The sequence below is a fragment of the Mustela nigripes genome, chromosome 8 (genome assembly GCF_022355385.1).
Source record: "Mustela nigripes isolate SB6536 chromosome 8, MUSNIG.SB6536, whole genome shotgun sequence".
Classification (NCBI taxonomy): Eukaryota; Metazoa; Chordata; class Mammalia; order Carnivora; family Mustelidae; genus Mustela; species Mustela nigripes.
Window position 1 is genome coordinate 43,134,521 of NC_081564.1, and position 27,811 is coordinate 43,162,331.

At 42.4% G+C, this 27,811-nt stretch overlaps 1 protein-coding gene across 1 annotated transcript in view; it reads left to right on the forward strand.

Annotated features, from left to right (window-relative positions):
* Nucleotides 1–22,005, forward strand: part of SNRPD1 (small nuclear ribonucleoprotein D1 polypeptide) — a 273,414-nt gene extending 251,409 nt beyond the window's left edge. Inside the window, exon 4 of the mRNA XM_059408058.1 lies at nucleotides 21,977–22,005. Within this exon, the coding sequence (XP_059264041.1) occupies nucleotides 21,977–22,005 (29 nt within the window). The remainder of the gene's footprint in view (nucleotides 1–21,976) is intronic.
* The last annotated feature ends 5,806 nt before the right edge of the window (nucleotides 22,006–27,811 follow it).

Consider the following 27,811-nt stretch of genomic DNA (forward strand, 5'->3'; position numbering starts at 1 on the left):
ATCTTCTTTATTTATTCATCCGTTGATGGACATCTAGGTTCTTTCCATAGTTTGGCTGTTGTGGACATTACTGCTATAATCATCTGGGTGCACATGTCCCTTCAGGTCCTTACATTTGTTTCTTTAGGGTAAATTCCCAGTAGTGTGATTGCTGGGTCATAGGGTAGTTTTATTTTTAACTTTTTGAGGAATCTCCATGCTGTTTTCCAGAATGGCTGCCCCAGCTTACATTCCCACCAACAGTGTAGGAGGGTTCCCCTTTCTCCACATCCTCTCTGACATCTGTTGTTTCCTGACTTGTTAATATTAGCCATTCTGACTGGTGTGAGGTGGTATCTCATTGTGGTTTTGGTTTGTATTTCCCTGATGTCGAGTGATGTTGAGCACTTTTTCATGTGTCTGTTGGCCATCTGGATGTCTTCTTTGCAGAAATGTCTGTTCATGTCTTCTGCCCATTTCTTGATTGGGTTATTTGTTCTTTGGGTGTTGAGTTTGGTAAGTTCTTTATAGATTTTGGATACTAGCCTTTTATCTGATATGTCAGTTGCGAATATCTTCTCCCATTTTGTCAGCTGTCTTTTGGTTTTGTTGACTGTTTCCTTTGCTGTGAGAAAACTTTTGATCTTGATGAAATCCCAATATTCATTTTTGCCCTTGCTTCCCTTGCCTTTGGCGATATTTCTAGGAAGAAGTTGCTGTGGTTGAGGTCAAAGAGGTTGCTGCCTGTGTTCTCCTCAAGGATTTTGATGGATTCCTATCTCACATTGAGGTCTTTCATCCATTTTGAGTCTATTTTTGTGTCTGATGTAAGAAAATGGTCCAGTTTGGACCATTCTCTGCATGTGGCTGTCCAAGTTTCCCAATACCATTTGTTAAAGAGACTTTTTTTCCATTGGACATTCTTTCCTGCTTTATCGAAAATTAGTTGACCATAGAGTTGAGGGTTTATTTCTGGGCTCTTTATTCTGTTCCATTGATCTGTGTTTTTGTGCCAGTACCATACTGTCTTGATGATGACAGCTTTGTAATAGAGCTTGAAGTCTGGAATTGTGATGCCATTACTTTGGCTTTCTTTTTCAACATTCCTCTGGCTACTCAGGGTCTTCTCTGGTTCTATATAAATTTTAGGATTATTTGTTGCATTTCTGTGAAAAAAATTTTAAAAAGGATGGTATTTTGATAGGGATTGCATTCAGTGTGTAGATTACTTTATGTAGCATAGACATTTTCACAATATTTGGGTTGGGTTGGTGGCTCCAGGAATACAGGAGGAACAATAAAATGGCCGCCAGGCTGCCATCTTTCAGGCTGCCCCTTTCCTTTATCCATGACTCTCCCGCTGGAAGGACGTATGCTGAGGACACCTCACCATAAGTAAACCGATACCTATGCAAGAAACAGGAACATCAGAACTCCCCCTACCCTCCAACCACCAAATACCTTACCATATATAGTTGTGAACCCAGGCCCTGAATACCTTACCTTATATGGCTGTGAACCTATGCCCTGTCTTAACCCAAATAAAAAACCCACTGGACCCCCTCCTGGGTGCGACTTCCCTGACTCTCCTCTCCTGCATTGCAGAACTTCACCCCAGAGCACCTTTAATAAACCTTGCCTGGTGCCTATCTCGCCTGGTGTCATGTGTATCTCGCCTGTAAAAACTTACAATTTGTTCTTCCAATCCATGAGCATGGAACGTTTTTCCATTTCTTTGTGTCTTCCTCAATTTCTTTCATGAGTACTTTATAGTTTTATGAGTACAGATTCTTTGCCTCTTTGGTTAGGTTTATTCCTAGGTATCTTACAGTTTTGGGTGCAATTGTAAATGGGATTGACTCCTTAACTTCTCTTTCTTCTGTCTTGCTGTTGGTGTATAGAAATGCAACTGATTTCTGTGCATTGATTTTATATCCTGACACTTTACCAAATTCCTGTTTGAGTTCTAGCAGTTTTGGAGTGGAGACTTTGGGTTTTCCACAGAAAGTATCATATCATCTGCAAAGAGCGAGAGTTTGACTTCTTCTTTGCCAATTCAGATGCCTTTTATTTCTTTAGATGTCTGAGTGCTGAGGCTAGTACTAGAAGTACTGTGAAGTACTAGAAGAAGCAGTGGTGATAGTGGACATCCCTGCCATGTTCCTGACCTTAGGGGGAAACTCTCAGTTTTTCCCCATTAAGAATGATATTTGCTGTGGGTTTTTCATAGATGGCTTTTATGGTATTGAGGTATGTACCCTCTATCTCTACACTGTGAAGGGTTTTGATCAAGAAAGGACGCTATACTTTGTCAAATGCTTTTTCAGCATCTGTTGATAGTATCATATGTTTCTTGTTCTTTCTTTTATTAATGTGTTGTATCACATTGATGATTTGTGGATGTTGAACCAACCTTGCAGCCCAGGAATAAATCCCACGTCATGGTGAATAATCCTTTTCGGGTACTGTTGGATCCTATTGGCTAGTATTTTGGTGAGAAATTTTGCATCTGTGTTCATCAAAGATACTGGTCTGTAATTCTCCTTTTTGTGGGGGTCTTTGTCTGGTTTTGGGATTAAAGTAATGCTGGCCTCATAAAATGGGTTTGGAAGTTTTCCTTCCATTTCTATTTTTTGGAACCGTTTCAGGAGAATAGGTATTAATTTTCTTTAAATGTTTGGTAGAATTCCCCTGGGAAGCCATTTGGCCCTGGCTTCTTGTTTGTTGGGAGATTTTTGATGACTGCTTCAATCTCCTTCCTGGTTATGTATCTGTTCAGATTTTCTATTTCTTCCTGGTTCAGCTTTGTTAGTTTATACGTTTTTAGGAATGCATCCATTTCTTCCAGATTGTCAAATTTGCTGGCGAATAGTTGCTCATAATATGTTCTCATAATTGTTTGTATTTCTTTGGTGTTGGTTGTAATCTCTCCTCTTTCATTCATGATTTTATTTATTTGGGTCCTTTCTCTTTTCTTTTGGAGAAGTCTGGGCAGGAATTTATCAATCTTATTAATTCTTTCAAAGAACAAGCTCCTAGTTTTGTTGGTCTGTTCTACTATTCTTTTGGTTTCTATTTCATTGATTTCTGCTCTGATCTTTATTATTTCTCCTCTCCTGCTGTGTTTAGGCTTTCTTTTCCCTTCTTTCTCCAGCTCCCTTAGGTGTAGGGTTAGGTTGTGTACTTGAAACCTTTCTTGTTTCTTGAGAAAGTCTTGTATTGCTATATACTTTCCTTTTAGGACTGACTTGCTGTGTTCCATGGATTTTGAACAGTTGTGTTTTCATTTTCATTTGTTTCCATGAATTTTTTTTCATTTTTTCTTTAATTTCCTAGTGAACCCATTCATTCTTTAGTAGGATGCTCGTTAGCCTCCACGTATTTGAGTTCTTTCCAACTTTCCTCTTGTGATTGAGTTCTAGCTTCAGAGCATTGTGGTCTCAAAATATGCAGGGAATGATTCCAATCTTTTGGTACCAGTTGAGACCTGATTTGTGACTCAGGATGTGATCTATTCTGGAGAATGTTCCATGTGCACTAGAGAAAAATGTTAGCTGTTCCCATGTTGGGGCATAGATATTTAAAATTGTTAGATCTTCTTGTTGGACAGACCCTATGAGTATGATATAGTGTCCTTCCTCATCTCTTATTATAGTCTTTGGCTTAAAAATCTGATTTATCTGATATAAGGATTGCCACCCCAGCTTTCTTTTGATGTCCATTAACATGGTAAATTGTTTTCACCCCCTCACTTTAAATCTGGAGGTGTCTTTGGGTCTTTTCTTTCTTTCTTTCTTTTTTGTTTCTTTTGTGTTTCTTTGGGTCTAAAATGAGTTTCTTATAGACAGCATATTGATGGGGTTTGTTTTTATATCCATTCTAATACTCTGTGTCTTTTGATTGGGGCATTTAGCCCATTTACATTCAGGTAACTATTGAAAGATATGAATTTAGTGCCATTGTATTGCCTGTAAAGTGACTGTCACTGTATATTGTCTCTGTTCCTTTCTGGTCTACTAGTTTGAGGCTCTCTCTTCCTTTAGAGGACCACTTTCAATATTTCCTGTAGGGATGGTTTGGTGTTTGCAAATTCTTTTAATTTTTGTTTGTCCTGGAAGCTTTTCATCTCTCCTTCTATTTTCAGTGATAGCCTAGCTTAATGTAGTATTCTTGGCTGCATATTTTTCTCGTTTAGTGCTCTGAACATATCATGCTAATTCTTTCTGGCCTGCCAGTTCTCTGCGGATAAGTCCGCTGCCAATCTAATATTTCTACCATTGTATGTTACAGACTTCTTGTCCTGAGCTGCTTTCAGGATTTTCTCTTTGTCACTAAGAATTGTAAGTTTTACTGTTAGATGATGGGGTGTGGACCTATTTTTATTGATTTTGAGGGATGTTCTCTGTGCCTCCTGGATTTTGATACTTGTTACCTTTGCCATATTAGGGAAATAAGTTCTCTACTATAATTCCCTCATATACCTTTTGCTCCCATCTCTCTTTCTTCTTCTTGTTCTGGAATCCCAGTTATTCTAATACTGTTTCATCTTATGGTATCGCTTATCTCTCAAATTCTCTCTTTTTGCTCCAGTAGTTGTTTGTTTCTCTTTTGCTCAGCTTCTTTATTCTCCTTCATTTGATCTTCCATATCACTAATTCTCTCTTCTGTCTTATTTATTCCAGCAGTAAGAGCCTCCATTTTTTTAATTGAACCTCATTAATAACTTTTTTAATTTCAACTTGGTTGGATTTTAGTTCTTTTACTTCTCCAGAAAGGAATTTTATTCCTCCAGAAAGCATTTCTCTAATATCTTCCATGCCTTTTTCAAGCCCACCTAGCACCTTGAGAATTGTCATGTGGAACTCTAGTTCTGACATATTACCAATGTCCTTATTGATTAGGTCCCTAGCTGCCAGTACTGTCTCTCTCTCTCTCTCTCTCTCTTTTTTTTACTGTGAGTTTTTCTGCCTTGTCATTTAATCCAGATAAGAATATATGAATGAGAGAATAAAACACAAAAAGGGTGGCACAGGCCCCAGAAAAATGTATTCTAGCCAAATCAGAAGAGATCCAAAACCAGGGGGAGAAAAAGTGGGAAAAAAGAAATAAAAATTAAAAAATTAAAAATTATATTTATTAATAATATTTATTTATTATTTTTATTTATTTATTTATTTATTATTTATATTAGACTAGTGAATAGAACAGAGACACCCACTTGATTTTGGGTATATTTTGGTCTCTTAGAAGAAATTACCTCCCAAAATTTTAAAGAAAGAAAACCTTAAACCTTATACCAAAAATAAGGGTAAACATGATGAAGGGATGGATTATGTCTGTAAAGGTAAAAATTTTAAAAATTTCTAAAAAAGGAATTGATAGGTTGGTTGGAAAAAGGGGGAAAAAACCGAGGGAATGTGCTTAGGTTGGAGACTAGAACAAAGCCATGTGCTAGATTAGGGTATATTTTGATTAGAAGAAATTGTATCCCAAAATTTTTCAGAAAAAAGAAAAAAACCTGTATGTATACAAAAAAATAGGGTTAAATACAATGAAGGGATAAAATAGGACTATAACAATAAAGGTTTAAAAATATTTTTTTAAAGAAAGGTATTGTTAAGATAAACTAGTTTAAAAATGCTAAAATAGGGGCACCTGGGTGGCTCAGTGGATGAAGCCACTGCCTTCAGCTCAGGTCATGATCCCAGGGTCCTGGGATCAAGCCCCGCATCGGTCTCTCTGCTCTACGGGGAGCCTGCTTCTTCCTCTCTCTCTGCCTGCCTCTCACCAACTTGTGATCTCTGTCAAATAAATAAATTAAATAAATCTTTAAAAAAAACGCTAAAAGAGGAAAGAGGAAAAGTTAGAAAAAGCAGAGTAGAAAAAAAATAAAATAAAAAAATTTAACTTTGCAAGACTAAAGGATCATGGGGGAAAAGCCATGAATGCTCTGTGTTGCTTTCCCTTAGCTCTAGAGTTCCACTGTTCTCCTTGATCAGTGAGCTTGTTCTTGGCTGGTTGTTCTTGCTAATCTTCTGGGGGAGGGGCCTGATGCAGTGATACTCAAATGTCTCTGCCCGAGGTGGAATTGCACCATCCTTGCCAAGGACCCCGCTAAGTAATCTGCTCGGGTTCGCTCTCTGAGCTTTTGTTCCCTGAACGCTTTCCGTAGAGCTTTGGAGGATGGGAATGAAAATGGCGGCCTCCCAATCTCTGACTTGGAGGAGCAGAGAGCTTGGGTCCCCACTCCTCAATGCATTCTCAGAGATAAGCAGTCAATCCCTCCTGTCTTCCTGGTCTCCGGCCCTGCTCCATGCTCACCTGGCCTGTGACCAAGCATTTCTATCTCTGGCACACAGCCCCATTTGGAGTCTCCAAGCTCAACAGATTCTTGCCACACTGCTCCTCTCAGAGGAAGGTGAGTCTCCCTGGATCTGCCACTTGTGGGGTCCCTGCTCAAAGAGAAGTGTCCTGACTGTGTCTTTGATCATGGTTTAAGGTAACCTTGATCTGAAAGCTCACTTTTAAGTTCTTTCTCTGTAGTTGGCTTCCCTGCTCTAATACCTGGCAGCTCTGTCACACTCAGGCACCCCTGATCCTTCTGGGGGACCTTGCGGGACCTGAGGCCACACTGTCACCAAGAGGGCTCCAACCTCGCTTAGCCTCTGGAGTAATGTCTTCAGTGGAGCAGACTTCTAAAAGTTCTGATTTTGTGCTCGGTTGCTCTGCCACTTGCCAGGAGCTGGCCCCTCCCTCCATGGTCTATCTTCCCATTGTTTTGGATTCCCTTCTCTGCATGTCCTATCCTTCAGAAAGTGGTCAATATTCTGTTCCTAGAATTGCTACTCTTCTTCTCTTCTATCACCTGCTGAGTTTGTAGGTGTCCGGAATGGTTTGATAATGATCTAGCTGAACTTGTGGGATCTGATGTCATTTCAGTCTGCTACTCCTCCACCAACTTGCCTCTCTCCTTAAATGATACTCTTTTAAATTTCAAATTCCAATTTGTCATTGTTGCTATATGAAAAAGCAGTTAACATTTGTATGTTAACTTTATATCTTGCAACTTTGCTATAAACTGATCCTGAAATTCACTTACATGGAAAGGCAAAAGACCCAGAATAGCCAACACTATACCAAGGAAGAACAAAGTCATAGGACAAGCACTCTTGACTCAAAGATTATAAAAGCTAAAGTAATCAAAGCAGTGTGATATTGGCAAAAGTATAGTTTCTTGACCTTTTCAATGGGAGGGGCTAAGAACACTTTTTTTTTTTTTTTAAAGATTCTATTTATTCAGAGGGAGTGGTGGAGGTGCAGAAGGATATAGAGAGAGAGAATCTCAAGCAGACTCCATGATAAGTGTTAAGGCCGACACCAGGCTCTATCTTACCACCCTGAAATCATGACCTCAGCCGAAATCAAGTATTGGGTGTTTAACCAACTGAGCCACCCAGGCATTCCAGGAGCATTTTTAAGGACAAAAGCTGAAACTTCCAATTTAAGTTTAGGACTATTTGCTATTTACCCTCATTGATCTTATAGCTACATCTCTTTTCAACCATTAAAAATGTGTTTTCTTTATTGCACAAAACAATGTTATCACCAGCAATATGGTTTCTGAAACACAAAATTTTTTTTTGCAGTAATTCTCATTAGGGTATATCTCATGGGGATATTTAGTCAAATTACTGTGTTTTTAGGTCTCCTAGAATAGCTCTTTATGTGTAGTTATGCTACCAACTGGGTATACAAGTTTACTTTTACTTTTGGATATTAGAGTTGCTTTATTCACTCATTTATTGAATTTCATTTTAAATTATGTAATACAGGTACATTGTTACAAAGTGAGTTCTATAAAACAATATATGTTCAAAGAAGTCTGCCTTTCATCCCTGTCCCTTCAATGCTTAATTCCCCATATAAATAATATGGTTTAGCCTCCACTGTTTTTATATGAATATTAGGAAATGCACACATGAATATCTTGATACCCCTTTATTTTTTCAAAACACAAGTATGTCTATGTATGAAGTCTCCACCTAACCTCTCACATTTTAATAATAATGACTTTTAATACTTTATAGAACGTTTCTTTTTTTTCTATTGCTCTCTAGGGAGACACAAAGAAAGGAAAAGTAGGGGAGGTTATCATGCCTGAACTTAGGCATCTTGGGACAATGGCAGATAAAGTCTTGAGCTGCCCTACTTGATGAGTTGGAAGGTCAAGGTTGCCTGGAAAGATAATCATTCCAGAGGTATGGCTGAGTTATTCCAAGCTGCCTGGTTGGTTCCCTCTAACCCAGTCTCTCCAGTTTAATTATACCTTTTATCCTTCAGCTCCCATCTCCCCTTCTCTGGGAAGAAAGGGAAAGAAGAGTGAAGATGTAGTGCCCAACCCCTGGTACCTTATGGGGGGCAAAAGCAAATTAGCTTATATGCTCATTCAAAGCCCCTTCCCTTCATCTTACTATTTCCCTGTTTGGGAGAATCCATCCTCCAAAGAATGCTGAGGACTTCTTACTCTGAAACATTAGGAACCTCAAACTGCAGGTTGGGAAAATAAGGATTGTTTCCGTCCAGTTATAGCAAAGAGCATTTACTTCTGAGTGGGGTCTTAGGCACGTCCTGTGGAAAGATAAATGAAGACACACACCAGAGCCCAGGACGGTCCTGCTGGCTCCACCGGGGAGGGGAGGCGGTGTTCTCTCTGCCCTTTCAAACCCCTCCCTCCTGGGGAATTTTGCTTGCACAAGGGAAACAAAGCATCCTGTACAAAAAGTGTTTTTTATCTGTGTGTATTATCAAAGACTGTGTCAAACCAGGTTTCAACTAAGAGAGTTGTTCATTGAAGAGAAATATGTTCTTTGCAGGAGTGTAAAGGTTCTGTCTACAAGCATCAGGATAATGAGTAAACATGACATCATTACGTTTAAGGATAGCAACATGGACATTCATTTTATTGCCTACTGTGGGCCATGCACAGGTACTTCATATGCATCATGTGATTCAATCACTAGCACTAATGAGTTTCATTTTGTCTATGAGGATGGGGAGCTCAGAGAGATTAAAAAAATTGCTCACTGTCTTTCATTTAGGGAGTAGTTGTGTGAGGATTCAAAATTGGTTTTCTTTTTCTTATCTTTCCTCCCTCTCTTCCTTTCTTCCTACCTTCCTTCTTTTTTTTCCCAAACAACCAAGAGCCATGTTTCTGAAAGCAATACCTCCTGCCTTTGATGAAAACCTTGAAGTGTGTCACAACAACAACTGATGTGAGAAGTAACTGGAAATGAGAATTTTAAGTTGAACAGAACAAACCTGGGCAGTTAGTGAAAAAAAAAAAAAAGAAAAAGAAAAAAGAAGGAAAAGAAAAGAAAAGAAAAAGAAAAAACTCAAAAACCAAAAAGCAAAAAAACATACTTCACTTTTCGGTTCCTTGAATATTTCCCTGAAGAACTGTAAGTAACCAAATTGGGGTCTCTATTGGGTGCACCAATCTCTCTCTCCCACAAGAGGTCAGTAAAATCCTCTTAGTGAATTGAAGACCTGTTCCTGCCCCTAAGCACTCCCTGGCTTAGCAGTGGGGCAGTAAGGATCATTCCATTCTTGAAGGGACTTCTGACCTTCATATAGTCTTCTCTGCCTTGCTTTTCCCATCTTGAGTTCACCTGACACCTGAACTCTAGCCTCATGCTACAATGTGATGTGAAACAAATGCAATGAGCACAAAGGCTCAGTTCATTCTCTACTTTAAAGTGATGTTTTTGTTAAAAATTGCTGAAATATTGGAGCATCTAGGTGGCTCAGTTAGTTAAGCATCTGCCTTCGGCAAAGGTCATGATCCCAGGGTTCTGGGATGGAGCCCCACATCCTCGGATGGAGCCTCACTGAGCAGGAAGCCTGCTTCCTCGGCTCCCTCCGCTGTTACCCCCTGCTGTGTTATGTCACTCTCTCTCTCTTTCTCAAATAAATAAATAAAGTCCTTTAAAAAATTGTTAAAAGAGGGGTGCTGGGTGGCTCAGTGGGTTAAGCCTCTGCCTTCAGCTCAGGGTCTTGGGATGGAGTCCTACATCTGGCTCTCTGCTCTGCGGGAAGCCTGCCTCTCCCTCTCCCTCTGCCTGCCTCTCTGCCTACTTGTGATCTCTCTCTCTGTCAAATAAACAAATAAAATCTTTTTAAAAATTGCTAAAATATTATTACATACTAATTATAAAATATGATTATAAATTATTTTTTAAAATTCTATATCTTGTAATTCTAGTATCTGAATAAGTATTTAGAACAAGAAGTGACATGTCTAAAGTAATAATAATACATCAAACATTTAGGAAGTACCTTTTATGGCACTGTGGTTCATGCTTTATATGGCATCCTTGAACCCTGGTGGTCTGGAACCGGTCTGCCGGTAGCCATAGTAGCATCTTGCCTTTCTCTGCCACGGACACAGAAATCCATACCTTCCACGGTTCTGCAAGAGTAATTTTCAGGTGCATAAGCTAATAGAGACATTGAATTAGGGGCCTCAAGATCTTGTGGGATCTTGGAAAAAGACCTCTTTAAAAAAACGGTAAGAATTATAAATAAAAACATAGACGTGGAGGGCGCCTGGGTGGCTCAGTGGGTTAAGCCGCTGCCTTCGGCTCAGGTCATGATCTCAGGGTCCTGGGATCGAGTCCCGCATCGGGCTCTCTGCTCAGCAGGGAGCCTGCTTCCTCCTCTCTCTCTGCCTGCCTCTCTGCCTACTTGTGATCTCTCTCTGTCAAATAAATAAATAAAAATCTTTAAAAAAAAAACCATAGATGTGGAAGTAAAATTTTATTTAGAATGAGAAAATAAATCACAGCAACTCATTATTAGAAAAAAAGACTATGAACATCTCCCGATCTAGGGGGAAAAAGCATATTTTCATGAGGGAACTGCTGACCTAGTTAGTGTTCTCCCCTCACGTCTTGACGGGAGAGAACATCCACTTTGACAAGGTGTTAATTAGAACCAAATCTTTGGCTTTCCATTCACATTCACGTGTGGGACGTTTGGAGGAATTTGTCTGGCTGCATTTATTTCAAGCCATTTGCTCCTGCCTATCCCATGCATTTTGGGACACCAGCATACTGCAGGACCCTCTTTGGCCCTGGGGCTCTGCATCACAACACCAGGAGCAAGAGGGATGACAATGGTCCTAGAATCCCTGTCTATACCGGGATCGCTTAGCAATAACTTCGGTATACACAGGGATTACCACCACCCACGTCAATGTATCCAACTCAATGGCAAATAAACATATCTTTAACGCATCCTCACTGCCTCATCTCAAAAATGCAGCAGCTACCCCATGGCCTCCTGACCCAGAGCAGTGAAAGGAAAGCAGAAATGGAAACAGAAAGTGATCTGACCTGATTGCAGTGAAAATATATTATTTTACAAACAACATGACTGAATGAACACATTTGGACCCTGTTGGACCTCTCCCAGGCCTTGGAGGCCTGTCTCGTGAGAGTCCCACAGCTTAAGCTTCTTTAGTTTGGGGCTATATCCCTCTCTACACATCCTTCAAGAACTCGGCCATGCCCTGGCTGTACCTACCCGTTGCCTGCTGCAGGCAAGAGCAGGTTTATTTAGCGACAGGACAGGCAACTCACGGGATTTCTCCACACTTCCCCACGTGGCAGTCAGTCTCTGCTTTGGACCAAGTGCGTCTGTCGGGGGTCAGGAGCGTAGATCTTTGTATCAGAAGTATGAGGGGGTGTCCATAGCACAACAGAAGTGAGTAGGCAACTGAGACCTTAGATTACACAGCCTTCCTGTGTCCATTATCCACTTTCCCCAAGACTCAGTAGTGTTAAAAGCTTTGTGCATACTTTTCCCTGGGCTTCAAACCTTCTCTCTCCAGCACACATCCCACATTCCCACCCTGAGCCACGAAGCCTTCCCAGCAGTCCTAAGGCCCACGGATCTCCTCCCTGAACTCCTACACATTGTAACAAACAATTCCTGCAACAAATATTTGTTAAGTACCCATTCTGGGCTGGCCTTCATTTCAATCTTAGTGGCTTGCTTACAAAAGCATTTTATGTGAGCCCATCTCTGTTTAGCCAGATTATAAACAAATTGGTGACAGGGACCAGGGTGTCTTGCTGGCCTCTCATAGCTCTGGGCACGTCAGCACTGAATAGATACTTATTTGATTGATGCAGTTCTGGCTCCTCTCTGAGGACCAAACCTCTTGGCAGCTTCCTCTGAGATGGCCTGGAGACTCCCTAACTGGGTGGAGAAGGTAGAGTTATCTTCTGAAGAAATTCAAATGTAGACCCCCCCCCCCCCCAACTTTGCTAATAGGCTCAATATTTGAAGAAACTTTTCTTCTCCAGTTAACTGGTTAGATATTTTGACTTTTGACAAGACAGTGGTCCAAACCGAGCTACCGAACCCCCACTTCCACCCCCAATGTCTTGCTTTGTGAGACGTCTAGGTTTGAGGGCACTAGAGCCCAGAACCATCTCAGGACCCCATAATGCGGGTGGTCATGCTACATTCTGGTGCCTCCAACCTTCACTTGTCCTCTCTCTGTCCTGGGAGGCAATGTAGAAAAGGCGGAAAAGCAGACTTGAATCTCTCCCCGACCTGGTTTCAGGGCTGGCACGGCCCTCACAGGCTGTGGGAGCCCTTAGCCAAGCCCCCTCACTGCTCTCCCCAGCCCCCACCCCGGCCTTGCTGTCCTCCTCTGGAAATGGAGAACATTAACAGTATGTGAGACATTGGGGGGCTGTGGAATTTACATATGCAAGGATTCTGGGTCATTGCTGGAGTTCAGTTTTCTCTGTGCAGGTTCTCTTCTGTCTCCCAAATCCTGTCCCGTAAACTGGTGCAGCCACTATGGAAAATGGTATGGAGATTCCTCTAAAAATTAAAAATAGACCCCCCACGGCACCTGGGTGGCTCGGTTGGCTAAGCATCTGCTTTTAGCTCAGGCTGTGATCCCAGAGTCCTGAGATCAAGCCCTGCATTGGTTGGGGCAGGGAGGGGGAGGGCCTTCCTCAGCAGGGCATCTACTTCTCCCTCTCCCTCTGCTCCTCCCCCAGCCCGCTCATGCTCTTTCTCGTGGCCGCGCTCTCCCTCTGTCTCTCCCAAATAAATAAAATCTTTTCCAAAAAATAGACCTACTTTAGGATCCAGTCATTCCCCTTGTGATACTTACGGGAAGAAATGAAAATTGAAAAGATACTCACCCCTATATGTCCATTACAGCATTATTTACAATAGCCAAGATACAGAAGGAGCCCACGTGTCCACTGACAGAAAAATGGATAAAGACGATGTGGTGCATATAAATATAGACAATGGAATATTACTCAGCCACAAAAGAGAATGAAATTTCGCTATTTGTGACAACATGGATGAACCCGGGAGTATTATGCTAAGTGAAACAAGAGAAAGATAAATACCATATGATTTCACTTATACGTAGAATCTCAAAAACAAAACAAATGGACAAACAAAACTAAACAAAAACAGACTCAAAAATACAGAGAACCAGCTGGTGGTTGCCAGAGGAGAGAGGAATGGGGGATGGGAAAAATAGGTGGAGGGGATTAAGAGGTACAAACTTCCAGTTATAAAATAAATAAATCAGGGGGATGAAAGGTGCAGCTTAGGGAACGTAGTCAAGAACACTGTAGTAACTTTGTGTGGGGACACACGGTAACTAGACTTACCATGGTGATGTTTAAAAAAATTTTATCCATTTATTTGACACACAGAGAGAGTGTGTGTGAGAGAGAGCACAAGCAGGGGAGAGGCAGGTAGAAGGAGAGGGGGAAGCAGCTTCCTGCTGAGCAGAGAGCCCGAAGTGGGACTTGATCCCAGGACCTCAGGATCATGACCGGAGCCGAAGGCAGACACTTAACCGACTGAGCCACCCAGGGACCCCTCAGGGTGATTTTTTAACACATATAAATGTTGAATCATTACGCTGCACACCTGAAAGTGATATAATATTGTACATCAACTATACTCCAGTCAAAAAAAATCCTGTTCCTGTAGATTTCCTTGTCTACACAACCCCTGTACTGTCTAAATTTGCCCCATGCCAACCTCCAGAGCTACTAAATGGTCTTCTCTCTTCTCCTCATGATGGTACTTGTATGGGGACCCAGGAGCTGGCCTGGCATTTTTAGGAAGGAGCTCTGTTTTACTCCTTTTCCATGACTGAAAAGCAGTCTGGTGCAGAGAAATGGAAGTGCCAAGACTTCTAGGAACTCATCTTCCTTCCGGACCCAGGTGGGCATCCAACACCAAAGGGTAACTTTCAGAAATAAAGTAGCATTATCTGATTTTTAGGACACGTCAATCTTCTACTTTACGATTTAATTTAAAACCTGAGCTTATGAGGCTTTGCCAGTTGCTGGGTCCTTATCTATGTCTTACGTCAGCGAGGACCCCTTTATCTGAGTAATCTCTCGGTGTCTCATCTTCCTCATCTGTAAAATGGGCCTATTCCTGATATCTGCCGGACAGGGGAGTTTTGAGTAAATGTCTTTCCCATCTTGATAAAGGGCAATTCTACCCTCCCAAGGCCAGATCCGAAAAGCTCAGTGTCAGTCACCCTTGACTGATTTCTTTCCTTTTCTCCTTTGTTAACTCTAACCTATTAGCAAATCATGTTCGCTGTACCTTGAAGACTGACTCTGACTACTGCTTGTTTCTGCTGCGAACCTGGGCAAAGCCACCCCCTTGGATCGGATTCTGACTATAGTCTTATCTGACCTCTGCTGCTGCCGCATTGCAGCCTATTCCTCACATTACTGCTAGAGTGATGTTTTTAATGTGTAAATCAGACTAAATGTCTCAGTGCTTAGGGTCCTCCAAAAACTTTGCCTCCGCCTCTGACCAAAACACAGGATTCTTTCATGCTATAGGCCAAAAATCATCCTCCTTCTCATCACTAACCCCACACCGCCCCCTGGCGGCAGCACATGGGACTCCTCTCTCTTTACTGAAAGTTTCAAACACCTTTTCTACCTCAGGGCCTTAGCATTTGCTGTTCCCTCCCTCTAGAGTGCCCTTCTCATGAACATTCCCAGAGCTCACCCGCTACTTCTTTTCGGCATCTGTTCCAATGTGTCCTAGCTAGAGAGGCCTTTCTAGATGACTCTGTATCATATAACAGACTCCCATTCCTACTTACTCTGGACCCCTCACCCAGCATACTTTCCCGTTTACTATTTCTCTCCCCCAACCAGAACATAAATTCTGAGGGTAGGGCCTTTGACCCTCTTGATCACTACTGGATTTTTAGTGTTCAGAAAAGTATCTGGCACATCATAGTAGGCATTCATTAAGTATGTGTTGAAAGATTTAGTTAAGTGAAATTGCTTGATAAATTAAAGAGAATATACAAAAGGGAGCTGTCACCAATGTGACCAATAGCTAAGCAACATTTATTGTTTCCTAGAGCCAATAACACTGCTATGGGTTTAGCCAATATTAGGATCTTGTTTAATCCCACAACAGTGTGAGAGATACCTATGGTTATTTATTTTTTAGTCAAAGAAATTATTTTCTTAGTAACTTAGCTACTGATGAGGAAGGGAAAAGAGCAAAGTTAAAATGCTACAGACCCACACCTGGGGTGACTCATGCCAGCCTTGCTTCTGTGTCCTCGAAGTGACTCCTATGAGCGATGCTGGGCTCTGTGTGAGGACAAGATACCGGGGAAAGGGAACCATTTTCTCCCAAACATGCTGAACTCTCATTTCACTCACCCTTCTCCCCTCCTAATCTTCTAATCACTTTATTGCTGGGAAAAAGGCCAAGTAGGGAAAATCCTGCTGGCAGCCTACGAATTCTTGAACTGAAGAGGCCTTCGAGGTCATTTGCCTGCCCCCTCTTTTGACACGGGAGGAAATTCAGCCCCCTGTGAGGCAATTTCACGACAGCTCCGTGTTACTTTTTACTCTTCTTAACCCAACTTCTTGCCCAAACTCAGAAGATGAACTGTCTACTTTGATATATCTTGAATCCTGTAAGCTACTTGATGATTTTAAGGGACAAGGAGCCACACTTGCTCTATTTTTGCTGACTTCTTTTGGCAAAACTGAGGCCAGTTGGATCCTTTTAAAAATAGGTGGGACCCCGTTATTCTCTTGAGTGATTCATGGGCATCTGTTCTGATGACAGCAACATAATCACATATTTGGCTACATGAAGCCCTGGGGTTTCACCGTCCTATATGGAGATACCTCTTCCCAAAACCTGCTGCCAGGACCTATCATCACAAATCAGAAATCCCAGAAATCCCAGTGGAAAATATTCCTGGAAAGATTTGTAAGCAGCAGGCAAGACAGCTTTGCTCAGAAGAGAAGGTAACAACTTTTCTTCCTCAGGACACCTGGGTGGCTCAGTCAGTTAAGTGTCCGACTCTTGATTCTGACTCAGGTCAGGGTCTCAGGGTCATGAGTTTGAGCCCCCTTCTGGTTTTGCCCTCCGTGTGGACTCTGCTTAAGATTCTCTCTCTCCCTCTCCCTCTGCTCCCTCCACCCCCATTCTCTCTTTCTCTCTCTTAAAAAAAAATGTTCTTCTTCATATGTGAATTATACAAGAAAATGAGAAAGGCAAAGACTGAAGGCAATCTTCTAATACTGATTTCTTTTTTCATCTTCATTTGTATTTGCCCAAGAAATATCATTTTATTTCAAAATATGTGCTTGCTGTAGTTGTCACTGAGTAAATTAAAAACAATTATAAGATGTATCGTACATTTTTTCCAGAATGTCTTATGACTGTACAAACAGGAAAATATCCTAATTTCCCATAAAATGCCGGTATCAGCAAAACGTATTAGTACCAAGCAGTGCCACTCCATTTCGCCTTTCCTGGACTCTCGCTAAAATATCATTTTAAAGACATTCGGGGTGCCTCTGGTGCCAAGTAGGTGCTGCCTGGATATTCTGTGCGATGATGAACAGCCTTCTAAGTGCATGTACTGAGTTTCAGAAACATAACACCACAGCACGTAAAATCACATGCCAGATCTCACAGAGCTGCCAAATCACATCCGCCACTATCTCTCTGGATGATCCTTCCCCAAAATATAGGCCTGGCATCTTGCCCTGAACATCAGCCAACTGGACATTAGCAGACCAGGGCAGAGAGGGAAATCCAGATATGTTCCTCTATAAATCTCAGCCAAAGCCAAATGTTGATTATCTGTGGTGTTTGTGGGCAGCGGAGGAAGGCGCTATGGGGTGTGAGTAAGTAGAATTTGCAGATAAACCTAAATCTTATTTTAGACAACCAGAGAAAACATAATTTCCAAATTCTCTGCTTTTGAGTGCACCAGCGAAAGGGGTAACAAGGAAAGATGATTATACTTGGAGGCTTTCGAATCCAGCCAGTTTGCTTTCTGGGTGAGGTGCTGATAAGAGGTAAAAGAGCCAAGCTGTGGGTCCCCAGGTAGGCTTGCGAAAGCCAGGATGCCTCAGGAGCTCCCAGTCTGGAAAATGAGCCTCCGGATAATTGAGAGTTAGCTATAGTACTGATTTCTTTTGTAATTACCCTGGAGTTAGCTTCTACTGTGTAAAGGGCACAAACCAGCTGCAGAAATTACATTTTTATCCAGAGGTTCCCATAATATTTAAGTGCCTCAGGTCAAATACCTTAATCCTTAAATAATAAACTGTGTATTTAAAAGTCTAGAGTTATATACACATATCCATGTAAATGCCCAGAACGAGGCCCAGCAGGACACACAGCAAAGAGCTCATATGAGGTGGCTTTTGGAAGAGAGAGAAGACTGGTGGGGAATAGGGGTGGGAGCAGGAGTAGGAGAGGGCAAAAGGTGGCGGGGCTTTAAAGAGCTTTTCTGTTTACATTTTAAAACAGGACTATATTCATGTAAGAAACATAAAATATCATTATGAAAATGAGGTCTCTTGAGTCGAAGCTTCCAGAGGGCAAGGATGTCTTCTGTAGCGCCGTGTCCCGGGCACATCCATATATTTGTGCCGACCTCCCCTGGGGGCACTCCTCACAAATTTCTTTTTATAATTGTATTTGCCTACCTGGCGAAATTCTATTTGCTCAGAAACAAATCATTCACAGTGTCATTTGTTATGTGACATGCAGGCAATTCTTACATTGTGGTAGTTTTTCTTTTTCTTCTTTTAAAGATTTTATTTATTTATTTGAGAGAGAGAGAGCACAGAGGGAGAGTGAGAGAGAGAAGCAGGCTCCCTGATGAGCAGAGAGCCCAACATGGGGCTAGATTCCAGGACCCTCAGGTCTTGACCCGAGCAGAAGGCAGAGGCTTCCCCGACTAAGCCCACCCCCCACTTGTGGCAGTGTTTTAAAATTCCTTCCTGTTCCAGTAGTCTTGAAGGAAAGCTGTAAGCCTTCCTTCTTGTTGTAGGTAAGGAATTGTGACCAAAAAAAAGTATCTTTTCAAGGCCTTATGATAGCAAAAAGTTAGCAAAGAGTAGAAACTGTTTAGGATTTCAGTTTTTTCATGATGCATTCCTTTTCCAAGTCTTTGCCAATCTGACTAATAAATGCTTGTTGTAATGCCTACTGGATTGGGCTAAGTCCTGAACTTCCCACCTGTTCTGTCATCGAAAGTCAAGTCTCCTCTCACTAGTCAGAACCGTGAACAGATGACTGGAGAAGTGGGTTCTTTCTTTGGTCCAGGGTCCTCCCAGAAAGATTCCGCATGATGCTCTCTGGGTTCCTTACTAGGTGCTGACTCGGGCTAACAAGGGGCATACCGCAAAAATGGGGCCAGGGACTGGGGTGAGTGTTCAAGGTCATCTCTCGTGGATGACAGAGAGCGACAATATGCAGGAATGACTTCCACTCTGGGGAACATGAGGAAAACTTGTTGAAGCTGTGATGGGGCAAATTGATAGGCCTTTCTTTCCTGACAACGTGGACATTGCTTCTGCCATCTCCTACCCAGCTCAAAGGCAGAATTTATATTCCTAGGGAGGCCAACAACTCTTATAAAATTGGCGTAAATTGAGATATATTTTCTCCTCAACTAAGTGGTCTATATTTTCTTTTGGTTATGAGTTGGGATTTGGAATAATGTGATAGCAAGTTATGCCGAGGAGAATATGCCAAAGGAAGAAGATACATTTTCTTCTTCTTTTTTTTCCCTGTTGTTGTTGTCCCATCAGAGAGGGGAGAGAGTCTCAGAGGAGAAAGGTTTTGACAGGTACAGTATAACTTATCAGGCTTTCAAGTAACCAGCTGAGGTTAGCCTTAGTTCAGATATGTCAGAACTGTCAGAGGCCAACCCTGAAGTCTGTAAGACATTACAGACAGAAAAGCCAGCGAGGATGGCTGAAGGTCTCAGTGGGAATTCTAACACACCAAACAGTCTGGAGCGTCTCCATGCTTGGGCCTGACCCTTGATAATACTTGGGAGTTTGCTTTTCTCGTTATTGTTGCTGGATTACTAAATTTGCTGGGTTTTGTTCTTTTGGCTCCTGAAGTTGGTCCGTTGCACTTTGGGACCATTCATCATTCTGTGGGGAGAGGTGAGGGATCTCCTCTGCAGGGTCCATCCCAGGAGGCTTGAGTATTAGAGATTCGCAGAGCCAACACAATCCTCTGTGCTAGGAAGGGGCAGAAGGAAAGCATGAAGGCACAGATAGAGTGCTTCGATGCCTCCGAGGTGTGAGCGCTGGTGTTAGAGACGTCAGCAGAAGCCAACGGGATAACAAAACGAAAGTTCTGAAGCATGGCTTCTTTCTCCATCCTGCTCACCCCAACGCAAGTGAGAAAACTGAATATTCCCCCTCAAGAAGCAGAATAAGAAATGGGATTTAGAATCGAAACATTGTGCCAACTTCACCAGCCCCCTTCAGTTATCCACTTAAGCTCTGCCCCTTCGTCTTCTTACAGGTAAAATGGTGATGCTGGTGATAGTGAATTCATAAGGTTGCTTAAGGGAGGATCGTGTAGAGACATTGTGGTCTATGATGTGAAATTCCAGTGTTAGTTATTAATAGAGGCGTCAGGATGATCTATGAATTAGCACAGACTTTGCACAATAAATGAAGGATTTTATTGTCAGAGGATTACCCTGAATACTTGAATGAAAGCGAGATGATAAGGGAAAAAAATGCAGACTGCAACAGAAGGTGTTAGAAGAAATGCAAATCCTTAATTGAGAGCATCTCCCAGGGGGCTCACGCTGGTCCCTCCTCTCTTTCACTTGAATAGGGTCTTATATGCTGTAGGAGTCTGAAATGTTGTTGTCTAACAAATCAAGAAAGGCCTACCTGTCTAATGCAGCCTGGTGTGGAAGGGGTAGCGTGGGGAGTGGGGTTTGGGTTTTTCTGAAAAAAAGCTCACCAAAGAATTTTTATCTTAAAAATCCTATGGTGTGACATGATGGGTTTATTTCCTGCCTGCGTAATCTTGGCTTTCTCACAGTTGTTCCATTTCTAACTATCACCCTAGTTCATATAACTCCTCTTAGAGAGAATCTGCATTGTATGAGGCCATGCTTTCATTTTATTTTTATAACTTAAAATCTAATCATCTTTCCCTCTTTGTCTCTCTCTCTCTCTGTCTCTCTCTGATTGTTGATTCTTTTATTCTTGTTTATCCAAAAGCCAGATTGAAGATTCCAAAGTGCTGCTTCCAGGCTGATCCCTGAGAACTCACTGCTGGTTTTGTAGGGAACAGAGCAGAGGTCAGGAGATAGGAAGGGCAAAGTGGAAGGAATGTACTCAGACCTACTCTTGTTTTATTTTCCATGGAGTCTCACTGTAGCTGTGTTATGAATATAGTCAGATACACAAAACCCCATGAAGGCAGAATGTAGGTTGGCCTCTGGTTAATGCCAATGAAAGCCACACATTTTGCAGTTTAAGATTTTTTGGATGAGTGTTCTCTTTCAGTAATACCTACAGAGGACATGTGAACTACACATAAAATAAAACCACTTGCTTTACTTTGAAATGTGTTCCTTCTTCTATTGGTCCTCAATTCAAAAATGCTCGCTCCATCTGCATTTTCCAAATTCTCTCCTTTGCATCTCCAAAAGCTCTGCTTCTTCCTTTCTATCTTTTACAGTCCCAGCCCAAAGTCTTCCTTTATGAGACCAAGGCCGTCTTGGACCAAACCCACCCACAGAGTTCTTGGTACAGGACCTGGCACATGGTAAACACTCGAAAGATCTTAGCTGATAGTCTGTTACTGACTATGGCAAAGGCTTCACAGCTTCGTCATGGACCAAATTCACTGACAGGTGAAACACACTACTTTTATCGTTGTTCAGCGTTATTTACTTTATGCCTAGAGCATCTCATTTAGCTGTTAAGTGGTAGAGTCCTGCTTTTCCGCAAGAGCTTTTCATATGATTTTAATGTGTAGTCAGAATTACTAAGCACAGGTTTTTAAAATACTCATGTGGTTCTTTTCATTTCCCTTTGTGAAAATATTCTCTCCTCTATTCACTGGAAAAGTCCCAAGACACAAAGATTTACCTGGTTTACACTTTCTAGTGTCTTCCTTGGTGTCCTCATCTGGTGGCCGCTCAGTGAGCTGACTGAATGTTTTGTGGACTTAGCTCTATCTATAGTGAGACAATTCACTATAAATGAAGTGTTTAAGTAAGAAATAGGTGGCTTTTGTTGAGCATAGTCACCTTACATAGGACTTCCTCTGTGCCAGGCACTTAACATACGTGGGTGCATTTAACCGTGACTATTCTCTGTAGTACTTTATTGTCACCATTTGATGAAGTAGGACGCCTGAGGCTCAGAAAAGCCAGGTGCCGTATGTAAGGGGAAGCTAGGGTTCTAATCCTGACCTATGCACCACTGTACTACTAGCTCCTGGAGGGGACCAGCAGATGCCACATGGCCTCCCACATAGCAGGAGATCAGTAATCGCTGAAGGAAGGAATAAATAAAAATTATAATAGTCCTGACCTGGACATATTACATTTTCATAGACCAGAGGAAAATCTGATAAAGTAATCTAGGCTGAGTTGCAGGAAGCATGGCTTCTAATGGATAGGAATAGTGTCCCAGGTGTGTACGTAGGGTGACCAGATGTCTTACTTGCCTTGGCCAATCCTGTCTCCATTCCTGGTTTGGATGATAAATTATATCAGCACCCTACATCTAGAAATGGTTTAAAAAAAAAAAAAAAGGCAGGCTCTGTGAATGCAAGGAGTTATATAAGGAAATAGTATAGATTAATTGGTACTCTGTTGAGGTCTGCTTGTTGAGGTCTGCTTCTTTTCCCTACTGATGCACGACTATTATGATGGTTCAGGACAGGAGTGTGCTAAATGCCCCTGCGTCCCTGCTCTGCAGAATGGATCCCAGGATCTCCTGTAGGTTTGGTGACTTCATGGAATTGCCCCCGGCAGCTGGAATTTCAGCTCTCCTGCCTCATCTCCCTCAAAAGCACGTTCATGGTCCTCCTTTCTCATGTGCTACTTTGGGGTTTGGAAAATACATACAGCATACTGATGTGTGTAAGATTGTCACCCATAAATCCAAAACATTTGCCTCAATATTCATTAGGTTGTTACTTTGCTTGCTTTTTCTCTCTCCCCGTGCAGAAAATCCCTTCTTTATTAAAAAAAAAAAAAAAAAATCACAAATAATATTAACCATACTGTTGTGGGGATGTAGATTTACAGCAAAGTAATGAGAAACTAGTTGGCAAATATAGAATTCTATATAAATGTTCAAGGGAAATTGCTGGCCCAGGAACACGAGCAGGTATAGCCGAAAAGACGGTGTATTTAACCCAGTTTTGCTAGAGATGACCTTCTTCCTATTTACCTCCTGGGTCAAAAGAGCTTGGGTTCCCTTGCAAATTCTGAAGAGACAAGTCCCTGAGTACATACAGGCCAGGGGTCTTCCATAGGACAGTGGAATTTACCAGTTGGTACAACTTCCTTCCACTACTGTTCGGCCAAAGCTTTAGTTACTGACTTTCAGGAAGACATCTTCTGTTGTTGACCTTGCCCTCACTGGAAGCAAGTCTAGTGTGGGGGGGATGGGGGAAAGAGGCGGAGATTTTATTGTGAAAACTGGTATCTTGGTGATGTTGGAAGTGACCTAGTGTCTACTTTGTCCTGACTTATAAATTAATCCATTGTGGGGATTAAATGTTATCAAAAAATTGGGGGAGAGGGAGCTTAGGGGAATGTGGAAAATGCTTGTCAATGCAATCACTTCATTGTAGGCCTGAAAGATTTCTGAAAGACCTTTCAGTCCAACTGTCTCTGCTTTCAGTTGAAGAAAGCGGGACCCAGGAGGGTGACAAGCTATACCCAAGGAGTGCCAGTTGGTTGGAGAGGGCGGGGGCTACAGTCAGGGGCCACGGCTCTTGAGATCCAGAGATTCCCACGGCTGCCTGGGGCAGGAGAGGGGGATGGGAGGGGGTTCTTCAGCCTTCCTCTCGGGTCTGGGGATGGGGTGAACGTCCTCTGGGTGAGGCTGCTGGGACAAGCCCACCGGTGGGTTCGCGGTTCCGGGAACTTGGCTTCTCCCACTGACAGGGCGGCCGAGGCAGGCTCTGGACGGGAAGGCAAGAGGGCGAGGGGGTGGGGTTCCAAGTAGCAAGTGAGCCATCGGAGGTGCTAGAGCCTGAAACAAAAGGGCTATAGGGAGGAGCCTTATGGCTTATTAGAAAAGTCGTCCCCCCCCTCCCATTTCTGAGGCTGGTGGAGCTGGCCATTCCCAAATGCTTTAAAACTGCCCCTCTGGAGTGCTCTGTGTTTGCAGATGTAAATGCTAAAGGTCAACAGGGCTTAAAGCACCCTTTTCTCTCCAGCTAGCTCCTCACTCCCAGGTGCCAAAGCTGGTTTGGGAGCGTCTCCTTCTAAGAACTCCCCGAGCAACAGGCCTGCACTCACCTACCCACCACGCTGCTCTCACCCCCAAATAAAACAGCTGCTTGGAGCTTTGGCTTTTTTGCAGCTACCCTAGGCCTAGTGGGCCCGAACTCTGGGCTTGGGAGAGGCCTCCCCTCTGGCTGGTTGCTAAGGCCAGTGCTGACTCCAGGCCTGTTATCAAGAGGATAGTTTAAACAGGCCTTATCGCTGTGTGTTCAATCAAGGTTTATGAGGGCTGATAAAGATGTCACCTAGCTGCTTCATGTGTTCATTAAAACTCTATTCTCTGGTGGGGTGGAAATGCAAGGGTGTTCATTTAATTCTTTTTTAATAAACAAAATTTACGGAATAAATACGCGTTATTGTTCTTGTTAAATAGGGCAGTGCAGACAAGTTCATCTGTGGGGTCCAATCCGTCTGCGCCCACACAAAGGGGGAGAGGGTGGGCCTCTGGGGCAGTTCCCTGAGAACAATACGTGAGGCCTCACGGACACAACACGGTCTCTAATATCCTAATATCGTAGGTTATCGTAAGTGCTTCTTTAGTAATTCAATAAACATTACTACCTTTGGTGCCGGGGCAGCAGTAAGCCACTGTGTGCTTTTCATCCCGTGTCCTTTTATATTACTGGATCATTATAACAAAAAATGTATTTGCTTTAGTGTTTTTTTTTTTTAATAAGAGATTTCTAACCAAATATGTTTGATATAGTCCCCCCCTTTCTTTGAGCTTTTTCTCTTCTGTTAGAAAGAGAGAAAAAAGCAAACTAGTTCATGTTACCTTTACTCACCCATGATTGTGTATAAAATGATCAGAGCTGCAGGGAACGTAAAACAAGCGAAAGAAATCGTCCCTGCTCAGAAGAGCTTTTGTACTGTTCGTTACTGCTTTATGCTGAGACCTAATGTGGGCCGGGAGCTTGCACATGGCCTCTCTCAGGGGTTCATTTCACATATTTTTCTATTTATTAATAGTAAGAATTGCAGACCAGAGGGTAAGAAGTGTTTTTAACTTTTCAAGCCCCCCAACTACCCTACTGGTCCCCCCCAACTCCCAGTTTAAAAGATGCCATTGCTTTTTTAAAAAAGATTTTATGTATTTGTTAATGAGAGAGAGAGAGAGAAAGGCAGAGGGAGAAGCAGACTCCCTGCTGAGCAGGGAGCCTGTCATGGGACTTGATCCCAGGACCCTAGGATCATGACCTGAGCCAAAGGAAGATGCTTGACTGACTGAGCCACCCAGGCGCCCTACTTTTTTATTTTTATTTTAAATTGTAGTAAAATACACATAGCATAACATTTACCATCTTAACTGTTTTTAACTATACACCTCCGTGATGGTAAGTGTATCACACTGTTGGGCAACCAATCTCTAGACTTTTTCGTTTTGCAGATCTGAAACTCTAGATCTGTGAACCAATAGCTCCTGATTTCTCTCTGCCCACCAGCCTCTGGTTAACCCCCCTGGACTCTGTTTCAGTGAGTTGGACTATTTTAGATACCTCAAATATGTAGAGTCATGCCGTCTGTCCTTCTGTGACTGGCTTATTTCACTTAGCGTAATGTCTCAATGTTCACCCATGCTGTAGCAGGTGATAGGATTTCCGTTCTTCTTAAGGCTGAATAATATTTCATGGTATGAATGAATACACCATATTTCATTTATCCATTTGCGTTGTTCCCACGTTTTAGCTACTGTTCATAAGGCTGTTATGAGCGCAGCTGTACAAAATATCAGTCCTAGTCCTTGTTTTCAAGTATTTTGGGGCAGAGCTGTGTAACTGTTAAAAAAAAAAAAAAGAGAGAGAGAGAGAAAGAGAGAGAGAGAAAGCAGTCCTCCTGGAAGCCTGGCTGGGCAGCTAGAGGTCGCCCAGGGCCAGGCCACGTCCAGCACTGCTGCTGGGTCTGGGTCTGTTTTCTCCTCTGATTGTGCTTTCTTCTCCAAGTCCTGTGGCCACCAGAGGGGCCAGACACGATCCTTAGCAGCAAGGTGGTCTGGCCGGCAGTGCAGTTTGAGGGTAACCTCTCTCACACACGCAGACACCCCCAAACACATGCTTCCCGGTGGCCTCAGCCCCACCAGAAAACTCGGGGCTTCCCTTCACCCCCTTGCGACCCCTTGCCCACCCTCGTGTCACATTTGATGGGAGGAACACTACCCTGAGACAGGGGAGGCCCTCCAAGCCCTGGGGGCGTGGTGGGGTGGAGAGGTTGTGGGGCCTGTCCCACACCCCAGCAGGTGTTTGTGGTCTGATTCTGTGTGTGCTTCTAGGTGTGGTACTTGTGTGTGTGTTTGTGTGTGAGTGTGAGAAGTGGGTTTGCTAGATCATATTGTCATTCTTTTTTTGCCTTTTTTGAGGAACCAGCACAGTGTTTTCTAGAGCAACTGCACCATTTTACAATTTGACCAAGAGTGCGTAGTCATTCCAATTTCCCCACACCCTTCCAACACTGAGCTGATTTCTATCTTTTTTTTTTTAATAGTAGCCATCCTAGTAGATGTGAAAGGGTATCTAGGATTGCATATTTGTCTGCCCCCCCATTCATATGTTGAAACCCTAATTCCAGTGTGATGTTATTTGGAGAGGGGGCCTTTGGGAGGTCATTGGGTTACGAGGGTGAAGCCCACGAATGGGATCCCCCCATGTCCTTGTAAGAGGAGGCCAGAAAGCCAGCTTGCTCCTTCCACCCTGTACAGACACACTGCGAAAGCAGCTGTCTGCGGCCTCGACAAGGACGCTCACCAAAACCGGACTTGCAGGCACCACCCTGATGTTTGGACTTCCAGCCTCTAGAACCCTGCGAAATGGATATTTGTTGTTGATAAGCCACCCGGTCTGGAATATTTTGTTATGATAGCTGGAGGTAACTAAGCCCATACCACACTGTGGTTTTGATTGGCCTTAGTGATGAATGATGTCGAATATCTTCTCGTATGCTTTTGGGCCGCTTGTATTTCTCGCCATTGCCTTTAGACATGTCCCTAGCTCCAGACCTTCTGATCATTCCACCTGACCACGTAAGATTTATTGGCTACCAGGCTGCATGAAGGCATTTCTTGTATTCTGAGACAGTCTGAACATCTCTGATGCATGCTGACTACTAAGCCTGAGTGTTTTAGGGATAAAATTGCTTGTTCGTTTAATATTACTTAAATAAATTTAATGGTTTTTTTTTTTTTTTTTTTAATTTGTGAATGTATCTCTCTTCTACCACCTGGAGTCCACTCTATATGGAGAATTTTTGCTCATTGGGTAGTTGCGACAAGTGTTTTCCTCACTACTACATGAGTGACTTTGGATTGTAAGTAGTTTTGGTGACAGGATGAGACAACTGCAATCTCTTGATGTTTCCAAAGGTAATTAAGAACCATTTTTATCAGGTTGAACCATAGGAAATTGCCACTTTTTGGTCCCAGATGTCAGCAATTTCATTTGCTCTTCTAAAAAAAAGTTGTACCATGAACGCTCTTGGGGAGGACGGAGCTGCATTTATTTCATGGCAGTGATGAGTCTGAATTAAAAAGTAACCCAAGAAGTTGGATTCCGAGTATATATAAAGGAGTTTTAGAAATACCTTAGCCAATTTATTTCATTTATATTTTCTTTCTTTTTATAGATGTCAAGGATACTATTTTAAAAATCATTCCAACTAGGTCTAAAAGCACTTGCAAAAGTATAACATTAAAATTTACATGATAAGGAGGCATTGTGTCATAGTTTAATTGTTAATTTTTCTTAGTGACAAAAATAGTGGGACATCTTACAATTAAAAAGTATCTCAGATTTGGTGAGCTGTATTCTTTTCCCATGGATCTCAGGTGCAGAATGAGGTTAACTGTAATCCTCAGATCATGTCGTATTTTCACTAGTGGTTTGTGGCAGGCCTATCTCTTATTTTATTTTATTATCTGATTCTTCCTTTTATTCACATTCTTCACTTTTATCATCTCTTGCATATATAGATACT